Source organism: Brachionichthys hirsutus, chromosome 18 (assembly GCF_040956055.1).
Source record: "Brachionichthys hirsutus isolate HB-005 chromosome 18, CSIRO-AGI_Bhir_v1, whole genome shotgun sequence".
NCBI lineage: Eukaryota > Metazoa > Chordata > Actinopteri > Lophiiformes > Brachionichthyidae > Brachionichthys > Brachionichthys hirsutus.
The window spans coordinates 4965760-4984181 of NC_090914.1; the positions used below are offsets into that span (position 1 = coordinate 4965760).

The 18422-nt window shown below is 45.4% G+C and overlaps 2 protein-coding genes across 2 annotated transcripts; both read right to left on the bottom strand.

The window, feature by feature from the left end:
• Positions 1-522: 522 nt before the first annotated feature.
• LOC137907849 (zinc finger protein DPF3-like) lies at positions 523-11021 on the bottom strand. The gene is made up of 11 exons (XM_068752202.1): positions 10990-11021; positions 6956-7116; positions 5912-6019; positions 3839-3966; positions 3355-3450; positions 3110-3170; positions 2835-2876; positions 2226-2366; positions 1840-1950; positions 1000-1733; positions 523-892 (listed from the first exon to the last, which is right to left on the bottom strand). Exons 1-10 carry the CDS (start codon positions 11019-11021, stop codon positions 1573-1575), a joined length of 1041 nt encoding a protein of 346 aa, XP_068608303.1. The 3' UTR covers positions 523-892; positions 1000-1572.
• A 320-nt stretch (positions 11022-11341) lies between these two features.
• Positions 11342-18049, bottom strand: zfyve1 (zinc finger, FYVE domain containing 1). The gene is made up of 11 exons (XM_068751636.1): positions 17540-18049; positions 16944-17448; positions 15965-16179; positions 15778-15884; positions 15576-15684; positions 15386-15483; positions 15161-15278; positions 14850-15020; positions 14478-14658; positions 14282-14395; positions 11342-13385 (listed from the first exon to the last, which is right to left on the bottom strand). Exons 1-11 carry the CDS (start codon positions 18047-18049, stop codon positions 13153-13155), a joined length of 2361 nt encoding a protein of 786 aa, XP_068607737.1. The 3' UTR covers positions 11342-13152.
• Positions 18050-18422: the final 373 nt, after the last annotated feature.

Here is an 18422-nt window from a genome sequence, read left to right on the forward strand (position 1 = left end):
CCGGGCGTCTATCAGGATGGGATCCTCGTGTGGCGTTATTGCCTCTCTGTGCCAACTGAATACAATCACATGACTCGGAGCATGAGTGGCTGAACAATCAACAGCAGAGGAAATTAAAGATGCCTGAGTATCTGTGGCTATTGTGCACCTGATCAGGACAGAGGTTTCAATACAGTCTGAAAAACAAGGAAGTCATAGTAATTGAACTTTACCGAGTTCAAAACATGGAAATATTATACAATAGAGAAAATAGGCAAAGATTACAGCTGCATACATTTCAGAGGGGCCCCGGATCAAACATCCGGGACAGAAGCAGAAAGATAAAACCTTCATGACCACTTGGTCGGCATGTAAATAGTGATGGATTTAAGCACCCTCTCTATGGCTGGGGGTCAGCGGGTCACTGGTCCAATCAGATTGGAGGGTCATGGCTATCAGAGCTGGTTTCCAGCACAGGGCAGCAGGCTGGCACAGTGATGAGGATAATGACACCTTAGTGCCACATCAGATCACACAGCAGACACACAGTCAGAGGGTAGGAGTGGGCAGGCTTGGCCTCGGGGGAGGGTGGGGGGGCAGACGCACCAGTCGGGGCATAAACAGTACAAAATGCTTAGCCTTTAGTGTTCCCATACTTCAGTGGTGTTCCAATAGATTGCAGAAAGTCAAAATGAAGCTGCATCTAATCACATTTTAAATGTTCAAATGGGATAAATATATATGGAGGAAGCCGCTACTTCAGTTAGGTCACACGGCCTGCAGAAGGGGCAGATGTCTGTCCATCCATTTCAGTCTGTTATTTTAGGCCCAAAATCAGGAGGGACATGATGGCTCATTAACGCTTGAGTTGAATCCTCTTCTTATTGGTCACCTTCACATGTGCCGAGTGTTCCTATGCAAAGGAACAGAGACAGGACGGATTAGACTCACAACGGTCTGGCCAAGATCTATTAATTCAATGTGCTATCAGCTTCTTTCATCTTTGAATTCATTGCTTACCTTTCATTATTTAGTCTCCTATATTTGCTAAGACAACATTTTAGATGTTTCTTCATCTCCAAATATTTCCAGTGACTGTCCATTCATTGGTTACTTCATCTTCATAAAAATTTAATCCAGAGCAGAGACACCTTCATAGTCAGTGTGGCCACTGCTTCAAAATATCCAAAGTGTCAAGTATGGGTCTGCAATGACATTCAATCAGCTCCAAAACCATCTTCTCCAGTGTTTTGATTTTTTTTTTCTTTTGCATAAAAAAGATTCAGATTACACTGCTCCTCCTTCAGAGAAGAAAATTAAAAACCTCCAAAAACATCTGCTCTGCATGGAGACAAAGTCTCTTTTCAAGAAACACTGACCATTATTCATAGTCTTAAATGTGATTATATATAATATAAGATATTCATAAATTAATCAAGTTCAGTAAATAAAACACCACTTTTGTCCTGAAATAATCATTTTTGTGCTTCCTGCAAACAAACAAAAAACGTTGAAAAAGAAGCAGCAGATTTTTGCCAGAGGTTAATCCACATTAAAAAAGTAGTCTCTTTAAATCTAAAGGTTTTTGTTTTCCTATCTGTGCCGTTTGGATATTCCATTGCGGTTTGTGGCTGGCTCCTCCAGCTCGTCATCCTCAAAGCCATGAAAGGTGGAAGTGTCGCTCTCAGATGTGGTGCTGAACAGCTCCTCCGCTCCAGTGAAAGTCCCGTCATCTTTCTCCTCCCCACAGTCAGCTGGGCACAAGGGGGGGGGACAGAGTTCACAACGTGCAGCTGATGCGCCACGAGGTGCGTGTAGCATCACGTATGCATACGTTACCTTTAGAGTGTATGGACTCACTTGTGCATTGGCAGGCTGAGTAGGCAGTCCTGGATTTGCCCATTTTCTTAGAGCCCTGGCATTTATTACAGTAGTTGTTGGGAATACTCGTCCCACCTGGAGCCTTTAGACCTACCCACCCCCAGCCCCAAAAACCCCATAGAAACAATTGATTTTAACACTGGCTGGGTAAATCAATTAGATGCATTCTATATACTGATTGCTTTGGAATTTTTAGAACTTATAAAACAAATCTCAGTTCCTAAAATACAAACGTTCATCGACTCTTCTTTAATTAAGTGTTTTTTTTTTTTTTTGCGTGCTTGTTTCAATACAGCATTTCAGTCAAGTTATCCAACAGGACACACACACGCCTCCGGTACGTCAGCGCTTTGTGGAGAACTTACGTTTGTGCCTGTCAGTCTGTTGTACAGAAGGTGACCTGGATGCCAGCGCGCTCCTCTCTCCGACTCGCTCTTCCTCTGCCCGGTGAGCGTTGGTGTAGTGGTAGCTTAGCCCCGTACGATTCCTGTAGCGCTTCGCACATACTGCGACAGAGGGCAGACGGTCAGCTTTATTAGCATCACTCGTTGCCAAACAAGTAGTAGTACTAGTAGTAGCAGGGTTTCCTCTGACCACCTGTTACGAACATAGGCGTTGACTAAAACTAGCCCTTCACTAAGGGAATCAGTGTCTGGTGATGCAACAACTAAAAAGACATACATGCAGTTTTTGTATCAGCAGAAAAGAGCATCAGTTATAGAAAACTAAACAGAAATCTTAGAGTTTAACGGAGGGAATTATTCTGAATCCAGAATAGAAAAAAAACAATTTAGAGTCTGACTGCAGAAGTCAGTCCGATAACACACAAACAACATCAATGATTTCCCTTCATGGCACTTTTCAGCTCGACGAAAAGCAAGATAATATAGACAAGATAATCAATAACAAATCATCACAGCACTCGAAATATAACCGCTCATTTTCCATCCATTAAAACAAAAAGACGAGGGTACCTGAGGTTGAAGATTTTGAGTTCTGCTTCTGCTTGTACCGGTCTGTAACACAACAGAAGAGAAGAGCAGGTCAGGGCCTCCATCAAAAATGGAGTGATCCAACACACCCAACCCAGCCTGTCGCACGTTTGGGAATCCTAGAGGCTGCCGTTTAGTTTCATCTTCACACAAACAGAGTTTTAATGTAAGAATAAGAAACGTTCCTGTGCAACCAAATTACAGGAGCAGACATTTCTCAGAGGAGGAAACAAGCCTTGTGTTTGGTCTCTACTTACTGTCACAGATATATGGCTTATCATCATCCATATCTGCTCTCCTGCGGCCTGAACCTCGACCCTAAGGAAAAACACAGTCACCCTCTCCAGAGAAGTCTTTGCACAGATCCTTCCAGCATTTAAGAGTAAATACACTGACTTTGATTCCAGAAGCTGTTTAACAGGTTTTATAAGACATTGGCTGATAACATAACTCCACACAACCTAACTAGGCTACTACTGCTGGGATCTCTGTGTTAACTTACTCTTCCTTTGCCCCGATGTCTCCTCTTGGGAGCGTCCACCTCATAGTCGTCATCGTCATCGAAAGCGTCTTCTGCTGCATCCGCTTCCAGAACCCTCTGAGTCAAAGAGACAAGGACCATTCAAGGCTCGCCTCTGCTTTAAGCAGCAGCTTGCTAACAAAATATTTGCACCTTTGACAGAAGTGCTGCATCTTTTGTTTCAGTTTAGATATTTATTGTGGGCTGAAAGGCTGAATAAAGGCATGAAAACATCATCGTTCATTGATATGAATGTTTCGTGCCGTCAGAGTAAGAAAGAGAGACTGCAGTAAGTCTGTAAAAGTAGAATTTTGTGTCGAACGAGGTTGGAAATCTATTGCATTGAACCGTAAACTGTTTAATTTGGTATATTTTGCCAATAAACCTCATGCACAATGAATAATTTCACACACACACACACACACACACACACAATAAGATTTGAGACCTGTCTGACGGAACTCACCTGGATCTCCAGCAGGCTCTCCTCGTCGTTCTTAGAATTGTTCCTCTTGTCTAGACCTTCTCCTCGGAGCAGAGCCTCCAGTGTGGTGCTCTGGGTGGGCAAGGTGTCCTTAGACATGAGGCTGCCATCTGTACAGAGACAAAAACCGGCAACACGTGATGAATGACCGAAATACCGACAGACAAACATGCGATTATACTTGTCTACTTCTCACTTTAAAGTTTCTTGTATGCTGCTTACAATAACCGAGCTGCACCATGTTAAAGTCTGTGCGTCTTCAAGCTGTTAATCTGACAGGAACCATCAGAGCTTCGCTCTCTGGCCTCTGAAAGCGGCTTTCTGTCAGCACATTCCCATTATGTCTCTTCTTCTCCACTTTGAGTCCTCTTAATAAAACCATGTGGGAAACTGCATTAGTATTGTTTCTTCGAGCTGCCGTCAACCTTTCATTTTTTGTCTCCAACAGAATGTGTCATCACTTTTGTTTTTTTTAAAAAAGGTACCCTGTGATTCTAAAGAGAGCATTGATGAGCTCACTACACTGCTGCACGATGCAGACGCCGAGCTGAAGGAACAGTGGTTTATCATGTTAACCTGCCTTCTTCGTGGAGATGCAGGCCGAGGATCTAAAGCAGTGTAGAGCTAACAAAAGCTGCGGCAGCCTTTTGGGTCTGCAGATCTGACTGAGAATCTCTTCCACACAGGCAGCTGCGTGGTCACGCAGTTGCTGTGCAGATGTTTCAAAAGAGGACGCTCCTCAGAACCCCCCCCCCCCTGGACTCCAGAGTCCGAGTCCATTTTAGCGCTGCAGCCACGAGAAGAGCAATAAAGCAACATCAGACTGCATAGGTAGGCAGAGGAGCGCTTTTAAAATGGGGCCCCTCCACCGTGCGACAGCGGCCTCGCACCATTGTGTCTGCACACGTTGACTTTCAACTCTCCGCGACGAGACAGACCCCCCCCCCACCCCCCCACCCCCCGCCATACACCCCTCCCTCCCGTTCAACCCATGGGAGCTGGGGGGGGGCTAAAAATAGAGTCGGCAGCAGCCTGCAGCAAGGAGCTGATTCTGCATGCAGCCCCAGTCTCTAGCACAACGGTTAGACAAGCAGCCGAGGCAGCGAGACAGACTTCGCTGCCCTGCGCCGGCCACCTCTGGCCGGCTGCACGACGTGCTCCGTATGAGAAATGGGAGGTTAAATCAGGGTACGTTCCCCCCCCCCCCCCCTCCGCCGGGGAGACAGACGGCACGTACGACCGGCTGCTGCTGGAGAGGGAAGGGACAGTGTGGTGGTGGCGTGTCTTAGCGAGCATTAGCTCAGTGGAAAACAATAGACACTAACGTGATGTTAGTGCCTATTGTTGGGGAAACAAAGGCTTGGTTCATATGGTATCACTCCATCTTGCTTTCTCCTTCCACCTCCATCTTACAATCTGAACTTCTATTTGTTCCACCGCACAATGTTGAAAGTTAAATCCAATCAAAATGCCTTTTTATTTTGTGCACGTCAAAAAAAATTAAAATAAATTTAAACGCCACATTTCTCTCTGCTTTTCATAGAAACTACATAAAACATGGGGCGTCTCTCTTTTGTCAGGCTAATTACTAACGGTAGTAGAACATCCTGATGGGTATGCAAAACTTTGGCACAGAATGGACCAGATATTTGCGTTCTGGAGGAACAAACACTCAGGTTGCGTGTCAAAATGAGAAAACAGATGAAAGAGACAAACCCAGGCAACAAGGGAGGTAGGTGCTAAGGAGGAAATAAGACGCCGCAGAGGGAAAACGTGTCGGGTGAGCCAGGGAAGGCCGAACCCTCGCCAATAACATTTATTAAATAAGGTCTTCCGTGGCTGAACTCTGACTCACTGCTCCCAGCAAAGGCAAATCTAATTACATGTTCTACTTCTCAGAAAACACGCTAACCAGCAGGGGCGAACGCAGCGAGCGAAATGACTGGCAGCCTGTTTGGCTCAGTATGCTGAGACATAGCGATATGCTTCAAGTGAGCTTATTCCAGATTATCGCATGATCAGGTAGTTTAAGGAGACGAGGCTGCAGGGTCCTACCCAGGTGGAGGCCGTAGATGCCCAGGCGCGGGTCCGTGGTGTTATGCAGCCGTCTCTTCTTCCTCCAGCAGCGGGCGGGGTAAGTGTACATCTGCCCCGCTGTGACGCCTGTTAAAACACAGCAATAAGAACCCGAGTCGAAACACGGACTCGTATTTAAATACACTTTCCAGATTAGACAGAAAGAGTTAAGTGCCCTCAAAAACGCACCAGTTGCAAAATCACCATCACTGAATAGATGGTCCTCGCTTAACGTCTTCTTTGTACATATGTACAGTATACATGGCCTATACGTATACAAATATTACATTTCTGCTTTATCCGTCTTGTTGGTGGCGGGTGTAAACAATCCGGAAAAAAAGGGGAACTATTTAGCTCCTTCACTTACCCATTCAAAAGAAGAAGCAAACAAAAATACAAATAAAGGAAAACAACTCAAATCAATAAAATCTGACTGAATCTACCAAATTGAAATCGTGGCATGTGAAGCTGAACAGAACAGTGTTGCAACGAGAACGTGACGGAGCCCGGTGAAGTCGAGCCGTCGGGCATTTCCAAGAAGAAGTGAAAACTCGGCGATCTTGCCGACTGGTGCCACAATCAGGAAGATCATCCTCCCTCGTGCAGGAATGTCGGAACAAGATTCCATGACAAATCATTCATGAGCGGCCGAGTAGAGCCTGGACCGAGGCGGGGGAACCAGACGACACGCCGCCTTCCTTTGAGTCACGCGACTAAAAATACAGAAAAACGTCCAACAGCTTTCGGTAAACAAAATCAGCGGTTTGAGGCTGTGGCGTTGGGCTTTGTTAAAAACATGTTTTCTGCCGTGTTATTATCTATTTGTAACTGATTGATCAAGCAAAAACAAACACCCCCCCCCCCCCTCCTGCATTCCCCCCCCCCCCCCCCCCCCACAAATCAATACTGAAAACAATCATTATCTATAACTCTTCATCACAGCTCAAGACAACAATTTACGAGTCTAATTGATTTTTAAAAACCCTTTTGTATGCACGAGCATGCGTTTGTGCGTTTGCCCACCGGGGCTGCGGTGGTGTCGCTCCATCCAGATGTAGCAGTTGTTCTGGGCCACGCCGGTTTGCGAGTCCAGGAACGGTAGGCGCACGCTGCGCTCGGCACACAGCCGGGCATTGTAGCTGCGGCACTGCTCGATGGCGTCCTTGTAGAACTGGTCGCCCAACCTGCAGGGGTGGAAGGTCAGCTCAGTTTGGAGAATAACGACGGCCCGTTCATTCGCTGGGTAAAGACCATAACACCCACACGGTGAAGACGCCGCAACATTTGTATGCGAGTCCCGATACCCTCCCCAAGACATAAAATGCGGTGCCGCCTGCTCCGGCGTTTTATCAGCGCCGTTCAATGCACATCATTCTCCCACCGACAGCCGAGCCCCGGCTCGTCGCTTCCTGATCGCCAATGAGAGGAAGGGAGGTTAAACATGCTTCTACCTCTATGGGCTCTTTGTTTTGTCAGATTCTGGACCGGCTGTGTGCCACAGTTTTGGAGTCCAATGTAAAGTCAGTCCGATTAAGAAGCAGCTAAGCTCTCACCCTTCACATCCACTTTTCTTAGCACCACTGAGAGTTTGGCAGTCCCTTAGGGTTCCACTGTTAATATTCAGAGTGAAATGGGGGTGGGGGGCGGGGGGTGTGGATATTTCACATTCAAGCCCTCAACTGCTGCCACATGGCTGCTATGGTGATTAGGCTGCTTAATTAATCTCAGCAGAGAGCCCAGCACAAGCGCAGGTTCTATTTGAACTATATCAAAGATGGAGGAAACGCTGCGACTCAGAATCACGGAGAAGGTCGCCGAGGCCAAACAACGGCTCGGGATTCTCGCGGTTTGAACATCTCCACATGCTCATAAAGACGCTTCACCATGTGCGTCCAATTACAACAGTAGGAAGACGGCCATTTTGAAGTGGAACTAACAGACTGCAGGGCGGTAAGCCGAGCCTGGAACCTAAAACTAGCGGTAGAGGAGTTGGAGGAGCCCCACGCTGTGAGCTTCTTCCACTCAGCTCATTCCTTCTGTCCTCCTCTACCGTCTCAAAAAGCTGGTGATGAGATGATGTGCAGTGGATGAACAGCGGTTTGGAATGTGTGTGTGTGTATGTGTGTGTGTGTGTGTGTGTGTGTGAGCCTTCTGGGAAAGAGGCTTCGTGTCAGTGTGCGACTGAGAAGAGCAAACAGTCGCAGGTACATAAGGAGGCGCAGGGGTGAAGAGGCGGCAGCAAAACAAGGAGATGGATAAAAAGAACGAGACCGGGCGTTCAAAAGGGCATGTCAACCAACACGGGAATCCTGATGAATAAATATCGAACTGTGTTTTTTCTTTCCTGGTGTGAGAATCATACTATTACAACCCCGACGCTCTGGAAAGACGCCGCACGGGGTTTCTCATTACGTATAAAACCAAGGAAACACCAACTTCAGCCATGCTCAGGCACAGTCTCATCCCTGAAGCTGCAGGAATTTTAACAAGAGAGATCACACAGAGAAACTCTCCAAGCAGACTGAGCTGAGACACTCAGTCAGGAAGAGGAGAGACGCAAACTGATGCAGGGAAACCCCTCGTCTGGTCAGATCCCATCCTTGGAACCCAAAGACGTGGGAGTTGTTTAAGAATATTCCTTTTTTTTTTTTATTACAGCTCGGATGGAATCGCTGACATTCCTGGTATTAATTTCACATTCACTAAACGTGTTGAGATCTGGGAAGCCGTGAAAGTGACCAAAAGGAAGTCTGCAGGAGCAACGAGCTTCTTTATTAATCGAATATTGCAGACCTCCATTTTAAATCAGCAGATTGTGGAGATTACCGTCCTCCGAAACTCCTAGCAGGGACAGACCTCACGGGGGGGCCGCAGCTTCATCCTCCACACCCCTACAAAGTCAAACCCAGCATTTAATTTCCCTGAAGTGAATCATCTTATTACGCACACAAAAAAAAAAAAGGTCAACTGGTCCATGGGAACAACATCCAATTAGTGTCAAGCGTGGGCTAATTATAATCTGACAAACGTGTGAAATTAAGTCAGAAACCCAAGACAGAGTTTAATTATAGCGCATTGAAACGCTTCATTGAGCGGAGTTTATGGCGAGGAGACATTGCGCTTCAGAATGCGAGAACATCTCCAAGATGATTCAGCATCTTATCGGCAGCAGCGCAGGAGAGGGGAGGCGGGCCAGAAAGACTGGTGATCAAATGCACTTCCCAATAGCAATAGCCCCGTCGCTATTAGAAACGCACATCCGGGATGAGTAGATCACTACGTGCCTTTACTTTGGGAATATAAAACGCTTCACTGAATTGTTCTGCTGCCGCCGTTCAGTCAGGAAGACGCTGATCTAACACACATTCATCTATTAATCTGTATTATTATTAGAGCAAACTTGTGTCCAGTGCATGCTCATATACCCATTATCACTAAAAACATCGACAATTACCAAATTCAGCCATGCTTCCCCCCCCCCCAGAAGTTGGGCCTCTCAGAGAGTAGAATCCGACCTGACTGGGAGAGCATCAGTTGTTGCATCATTAAACTCAGGACATGACACACACTGTGGTTTTACACATGTCTCCCTTATTTCATGTAATACCGGTACCTACGAACGAACTCACCCACCCCGGGAAGACGTTCCTAGCATAATGAATCAGGAATTGATCAACTATTTATGCGTTACTGACAAAGATGCGAGGCTGAATCTGCATTATCTCAGCTCCGGGGGGTTGAGGTCACAAAGTGGAACATAATTATTTGCTCATTCCACAGTTTACTTTTTTATTTTATTTATTTATTTATGTACTTTTGCATTTAGTTAGTATTTTTCATGACACAGAAATTGCAAATGTGTTCAGCTCAAGATCCACACGATTTTAAAGGATTCAGCCACATTGAGGTCTCATCTTGCAGAAGACCAATCAAACAAGCCTCACGGGGAAATATATTGATTTCACGGGCATAGATCGCAGTTCTGCACCACCTTTGCTGCAGAAACACGGTTTGTTTTTTTTGGAACGACGCAAACTGTCATGGGGTGAACTCCTTGCGCTTTCCACGCCGATGCAGATGGTTCTCCTTCCTCTCTCCCTGCAGGAGCATCTCCTCCTCCTCCGACAGATGGACCCAGGATTCCTGGTCCGAGCTAATCTCCAGCGCTCCTCCGCTTAAAGGCGCAGTGGAGCGCCTCCCCGGCTCCGGAGGAGCCATGATGGTGACAACGCGCATCGATACCAGGCTGAACGATTCTGTCACGCAGCAGACGAATGCGCGCAGACGAAGGGGGATAAAATGACAACAAGCAAAGGGGGGGCGCAGTTGCGTCTAACTTACCGGAATGCGTAAAGAACAATCGGTGGGCGCAATACAGAAGAACAAAGAAAAAAATTGAGAAAAGGAGGAGCGTTTATTTGAAGTTGAGCGATAAATAAATGCGCTATTTAAGCACGGCGTTGCCCTATTTCTAACAGCGGAATAGAATTTGTTGTCACTTTTGTCGGATTTATCCAGAAAGCATGCGAACACAAAAACGCCCCCCCCCCCCCCCCTCCTCCTCTGCGTTACCGGATCGGGACCACGTCTGCGCTCGGAGGAGCCAAAGTTGACATGTCGACAATTCACAGCAACTATAAAAACCACTTTCGGTGCGTCATGTAGCCGGCTCTGCCCCGGCGAGCACGGATAAAGTCGGCTTTTAATTTTATTGGGAGCGACGCGAAGCCGCGTTGTCGGCAGTTTTCGTCTAAATGTATAAGCCCGTGTGAGACGACAGCGTCTCCGGCTGAACGCGTAACCGTGTGGAGGAGAAGCCAGTGCGTCACGGAACATTACGCACGCGTTTAAGACTTAAGGTCTAGAATCTTGTGGCATTGAACAGAACTGTGCGAGGCTTACTTTGCCATGCAAGAAGTGCGCTTAAATTTAATTTGGACAGCTTATTCCGTCACGTGCACGCGGCTGGAAATGACACGCACGAGCAGGCGGCTGTGGCGCACCGGTTGGCAACAAAGTAATTAATCACACGCTTTATAAATGTCCAAATTACTTACGCTTTCAGTGGATTCTGAATGACAGCCGCCATTTTGCTACAATGTAACGCAATATCAGCGTCTTGCAGTTCCGAGGGAAACCTACGGGAACGGACCAATCCGAGGTCGGGGGTGAATTCGTGGACCAATACATCTGCAGCATACGCCGAGCGGGGCGTGGCTTCATGGGGAAACTGTCAAAATTATTTCAAAGGGTTTTCCCTTGTATTTATTTATTTTTTACAGCGGCGGAATAACAGCACTTTTTAAAGAGACCCTCACACTGGAGTTTGGATTCATGTCAAATGCAAAATTACCTCCTTGGCGCACGGAGACCGTGCAGCTTGCTGGAACAGAATATCAACATGGAAGCTTGGATTTCATAATTTATTAAAAATAATTATAAATCATTGATCATCATCAATAAGCACCAACCAAAATAAAATTCCCTCCTATGTCTGAAGCTGCAATGCCGGCAGGGAATGGAACCAAAGGTTCATGACACACCAGTGTACATACAATCTATTCCTCTCGCATTCTGGATACGCAAGTGGTTTGACAGGGACGTTTAAACACAAACACACCCACTAAAACATCGAGGCAACTCCAGGTCATGCTTATGATAAGTAGGAGCTGATAGCATGGCTGTTTAAATTGTTCTTCCAATAGTTTTCGAATTGTAAGCGTTGATGAGAGCACCTTACGTAATAGAAACAAAAAAAAGATATCTGATGAAACAGTTGATGCAAATATCCATGGAAATGAACTCCAGTATAATTAATAGAGCAAGATGAGGTCCCTATTCTATACTGTGCAACACCGGAATCTCTGAGGCGTGTGTGGCGCAACATTGAGAAATAAATATATTTCAAGACAAGTCAGACGAGACAGCTCGCAGTGGACAAAGACCTTTTTTTTCTCATTTTGTTCAAGAACATACAAGCATACTTGCTAAATGCATCACCTTGTGCTTTATATGACATCCAGGTCTGACTGTCTCTCAATAAATCCAAACTCGTAAAGACAAGTTAAAGTTCTAAATCACTAAATATGGTTCAATGCTATCGCCAAGCTTTTTATTTTTTTTTTTTTTTTGCTTGTGTGTAATTCTGACATAAAATTAAACCAAAATAAAAATGGGGTGGGTCATATACAGGCACAACAAAGTCTGACTACAAACTCTGACTACACCTCACTTCTGTTAAACAACATCCAGATAATTAAGCAGACAGATTCAAATCAAGATGTCAAGAGACAAAAACACAATACATACATTTTATAAGGTGTTCTATGCTAAAATCCCACTTGCTACAGATACGAGGTTTATTCAGAGATCATCCTCTGAACTATTAAAAGCCTGTAAATTCATCAGACTGTCATGCACACCAGAAACCTAGTAAGTATTTTTTTCTTTAATCTTCAATAAATAATTATTTTTCAATATTTCAAAGAACCCCTTAACATAGTTCTGGGTCTTCATACAACCAGAAATTACATGATAAATAAAATATAGACATTATAACAGACAGTGACCTGAATGATTTGTTTGGCACACCAGATTTCCACAATCTAGGGCAGATTTCAGTTCAGTTTGGGGACAAACTACTCGATCGTGGGGACATCTGGATTTTGGCCATGTAAGCAGCAGCCTATAACAGCTGAAAATTGGCTTAGTGCAAAAACTAAAATGTTGCAATGCAGCCATCATATGAACGTTAGAACAATTCTTATTAATAAGAATAGCTGGAAACTATAGTCACACTAACCCCAGAGGGGTTTCATCTAAATAATATCCTTTAAATGAAGATTCTTTTTTTATGCATTATATTTTCAGATAATATCAAAATAGCACAGGGCCTTATTTAAAAAAAAAAAAGAAGAAAATTAGGGATTTGTGTCGATAATAATAATTAAAATACTTACTCTGTGAACAGCCAGAGTTGATATGCAAGTTTCACACTCAGTCAAGTAACTCACGTAAATTCTGGCTATTCTACAAAGGCCACAGGATCTATGAAATCTGTTAAATGTCCGAGAGAGACGGAGACAGAGAGAGAGAGAGAGAGAGAGATATGCCTAAAAGCTTCCTTTCTGCAGATACAAGACAGAACCATTCGAGTCACGGCGGTAAGGCAGTGACGGACTGCGAGCTGCGCGAGGTCCGAGGAAGGAAGGCCGTCCCTGTTAAAGCTCTCCAGGTTTCTGGTTACAGCTGGTGCACACACGCACGGGGTGATCCCAGCCCCGCGATGGGACTGGACGACGTTCTGGGGAGCAGTAGTCACACACTCCTTGGCCGCAGGCACGGCAGTGGTGCTTAGACAGCTTGGGAGTGAAGTCTCGTTGGCAGCTGTGACAAGAAAGGATGTCCTGGTCGGGCACCCAGTAGGCGGGACGGGCCGCATCCTTCACGAGGCCTACACGGAACACAGAAACGTGGAATATACGCAATATATTGATCTATTGTTTAATTTAGAACCTCAACCTCCAACCATAACCATAAAACATCCCATCTCTACTGATTCAATATTGTCCTTTGTTTCACAAGCAAATTTGATTAACAGTAATTTACTCTATTTAAAATACCAGGCTCTTGATAACAAAGCGTTTTCAGTTTTCAACGCGCTGCAGTTATTTTTCCTCTGGGTACCGTAATATGAATTTAGTCCTTAGCTGAAAATCATTTGGCTGGTTTCATTGTGACAGCAGCAGATTTTGTGTTGCTCAGTGGCTGCTAATAAAACTTTAACAGGCGCATGTAGCAGCCTAGCACACGCTAATAAATATATGGCCTATTTTATGTTTTAAACCCCCCACCTTCTCCAAGCGCACAGAATATGGCGGCTCCTTCACCTTATGCCCTCTCTGTATGTTAGGCTGCCCCTATGTATATATGCCTGTTGTTTACAGGGCCCCACTATATTGAAACACTGAAAGTTCATCATCATTTTAATAAAAAATTAGTCTATCAACAATCAATAATGGGAATGAACACCCCCCTGTTTGGATTTTGACTATTTTTACAACATATTACTTATTGTATGGCTCAGCTGTTGGGTTGATCCATGACTCTGGAAATTATAAATAGTCTCTGAGCAGAGTTTTCAATCATTCAACAGGCTCCATTAGAGCTCGACTATTAACAAATCGTACATTTTCTGCATTTTTCGTTGAGATTTCAAATTAAAAGCTACTTTGGTATGCTACACCTCTTCCACTAGAGGGCAGTGAGTCTTTTCACCCACGTTTATGAGGTCATTTATTCTTCTGACCACAACAACACTCCTTAAGTTAGGCAATGGGTCACACTCACCAAGTGGGATGTCAATAGCAGTGACCACGACCCCTATGGTGTTAGTCACCGCTTCTCCAACCTTCCTGGCAAGGGTTCCGCCTTCTTCCTCCTCAAGCTCTGCCTCGACCAGCTCTGTATAAAGAAAATATCTTTGTTCCAGCTGGGCTCAGTCAAATCTTAAACGGCAATATATGACATTAGTCAGAGTGCGCACCTGCGTACGAGGCCCTCTGCTCGAAGCAGATGTCACAAACTCTGACAGGGGCAAGACCCCAGCCTCTCTCTGGGACGGGTACTGCTTTGGAGGAACAGCCATCACAGAAACCCTCTCCGCAGGCACGGCAGTGATGTTTGGTGTCGTTGTCCTGGAAGACTGCGTGACATTTCTGGCAAACCTTTAACAAGACAAAAGTCAGAGCAACATATATCATTACTGGCCAACAGCCGTTTTTATCTTGTGACCTGCAAATACAGAGTTGTGTAATAGCTGCAGAACGCCACACAGTAAACATCCCTCTGGACACCGAGGTGTTGTTTTGGCTGTGGCTAGCAAGCAGCAGAGGGCAGGGCCGTGCGTCTCACTCACCAAGATGAGGGAGTTGGGTTTCCAGTAGGCCGGGGCGATCTGATCCGTCAGCCAAGAGGTGACGGCCTTAGCTGGCTTGACGCTGAGCTCTGACATCGACTGGGCCACCAGGTTGACTCCATCCAGAAGACGCTGCGCTGCGTTGCTATTGTCTTTTAAGAAGCCATTTGACTGCAACAAGCAGGCATGTCATTATCAACATTAGCAGATAAATGGAAACCTCTTGACATTATTATTCATTACTTCCTGCATAATTACAGATTTATGGACAATTTATGGACATGCAATCTACAGCTGGATGGTTCTCTTACCCCAGGCCACACATGCTGGATCTCAGTGCGAACAACTGTATCCACAGGGTCCTGGTTCCCATACCAGTACTGGCGGCTCCGATAAATCACTCCACAATTTGGACATTCAATAACATACCTGAAGATATAGTGGACAAATAAATGTATGACTCATTAGCTATTCGTTAAAAAAGGTAACATAAGCGGCTTTAAAACAGGCCTGAAGGGCCTTTAGCTGTAACTCACCCAGACCAGGCGTATATAGCAAGGCCCATCCAAGGAGAGTCTGAGGACGCTGAGGTCTTAGGGACAACTATCACTTCCATTCCCCGTTCATAGCAAGACTGAAGCACCAGACAGGGTGATCATCGTCACGCTCATCAGCAATGAAACAAGTAATATATCTATCTCAGGTGAGACAGGGCGCTGTGTTTACCTTACAGGTGTAAATGCGATTATCATACTGGACAGAATAACGGCAACGATGCTTTGTGTCATGGTGAATTCCTTCTCCTAAGTGGTTCATGCTGTTCTTGCAGCCAGCGCTGTGACAAAAAGATGCACATCAGAACTTCTTAACAACTGTAGGACAGGCTATAACGGTTCAAATTTTGCTGAGAAGGCAGAAAGATCCTCACCCACAACTGAGGCACAGACTGGAGCAGGTGAAGTACTCATCGGGAAAGAAGCAGCTGTGGGCCAGAAGCTCACCCGCGATTTCCCCGTTAAAGCGGTCACTCAACGCCTGTAGGAACGCAGTTGAAATTATTTGACTCTGATGAAACAAAGTGTTGCACCGACGCAGATTTGATGACAAATGCCTACCTGTAGGGCTTTGAATATAACCACGGGAGTGCGTGGGGATCGGGTGGCATTGTTATCCAGGAGCTGCTCAAGTTTGTTCTGCAGACCACAGAAGTCGGTCGGAGGGCTGAGAGTCTGCGTGCCGAAGTACTGAACGGAGCTGAAGGCCTCAGGAAAACGAGACAGCTTCTTGAAGCGCTCCAACAACAGGCGATCTACTGACTCTGAAGACTCATCTAAACAAACAGGCACAGATGAGGAAGGTTACCATAGAGTAATAGCAATCAGGGATTAAAACAGTTCCATTTGGAGGCCTGCCACCTTTTGAAAGTGTTTTTCTCAGAAGTACTGATTATTTTTCATATGATTATAACGTGAAAAGCAAGCTGTGAGGCCTTGAGTGTAAGCTCCAACACACTGGTTTCCTTTTCTGCTTTGCTGTGAAGGCGTGCAAGCTTGATAAAGAAGCCCGTATTCACAATAACACCAATAACAGAAATCTACTAACAGTAAAAGCTGGCATGATGCTCAAAATGGAGTCTGGCAAACCAAAGAAAATTAGCATGAGAATTATTAAGTTGACAGAAAAAGAATTGAAGCCAGAATCTGCCTCACAGGAGAATACATTTAAATCACCTGGAATATTAATATGTGTTGTAGTGACATACAGACACAGATCTGGAGCTGTCAGGTGCGAAAACATAATTGTATACTCCACTACAGTCTGCAAAATAAGCAGGGTTAGCACATTCCACACACAAGTGGAATGTGGATTGCTGCCTCTGAAGATGAAGACGAAATTAGAAACACTGAAGGCTAATATTTACAAAACCTGCTTTTATTTTCAGAAGCCTCACCCTTTGCTTACTTTAAAGTCAGTGCAGACCATTCATGGTCTCACACTAATGGAAGTTTTTGAGTCAAATTTAATTCCAAGCTTGGACTTGTCTAATAAACCTGTCACACACAAAAAAATGAATCAATCGCTGAAATATTTTACCTGAACCGAGCAACTTAGTGTGGACAGTTTCATGGAAGATGACCACCGCGGGGCCCAAGGAAGACAGCGGGACATCCAGGCCGCAGCGAGCTGCCGTCGCCTTCAGCTCCTTGGTGAAATGCTTCAAGTAAGCATCCGAGGCATCCCCAAGGAATTTGAAGAGGTCGTCGTGGAGACGGTCAGCATGGGTACGGTAAATGATGAGGTCAGAGATGGCGAGCACCTTGACCAAGAGACGTGTTCTCTGGCCCTGTTTGGAACTGTTGCCAAGCAGCCCCTCCGTGTCGATGACCACTACTTTATGGATGGGGTCAAATGCAGCCCACACTCCGACTGTGCAGGACTCTTGTGTGGGAGAAGTCTTGAAGACTTCTCTGCCCATGAAGAATGTGTGGTTCAGGGTATGAGATTTGCCCTCTCCTGTGTTGCCAAAGATGGACACCACCTTCAGCAGCTGGTCGGGATCAGCGTTCAGGCGCTTTACGAATGAGGTTTCATCTTTTATCTTGGAGACACAAAACAAAAAAAGCGTTATTTAAACAACAAAATGTTTTTTTTAACTTTTCAACGACACGGATCACGTTTGCACGACTGACCTGTATCTCCTCGTTCTCATCGACCAAGAGGAAACTGCAGACTTTCTCCAAACGTTTGAGTCTCTGAGATTTGATCTCATCACCTATTTCAACAGTGGGCGGTACAGATGTCTGGACGGCGCTAACCACTACAGGTTTGGGTGGTGGAGCGTAAGACATCAGTTGGTGCTTCTTCTTGTTGCCCCCACTGTGGGTCCGTTTCTGACAGTCCTGACACAAGTTAACTTTGCAGTTCTGGCAGCGGACCACAGACCTATGGCGTTTGCTATTATCTCCGTTTCCTCCTTTGCAGTTGTCACAGTAAGGGACATGGCCGGGACAAATGGGAACCCTCTCATGGTTCCTTAGACGCTCCTGATTGTGGAGCTCCAGCTCACAGCGAACACACTGCAAGCTCTTGCATTCGTCACACTCAAACGCCGCCTCCTCAGAACCACCACAGGCATAACTCTCCTGGCACGTGAGACTAGTATTGACTCCCTTTTCTAAGGATGAGCCATGCCCACTCATCGTTTCTCACAATACTATATACAGAACAGCGCTTATTGGCAAAAGCAATTTCCAATAGCGGTGAATCAAAGATGTGCAACATGCAGCAATTATTAATGACTGATTATGAATGACTTATTACAATATTCAATCAAACACGGTAACAGGTTTGGCTGACGTAACAACTGACCAATGTTGTAATCGTTCAAATGTATTTCCGCAGCTTGAATTCTTAGAATAGAAAGCCTTTATTGTCCCTGCATAGTGGCTACACAATGAGATTAGGAGCGCTGCTCCGTCTGGTGTTTACTAACAACATAAAATTCAAGTGATAGCAGACTACAACGACACAAATTTAAAGCGCTCCTTATCTTAACACTTCAAACGGTTTAAA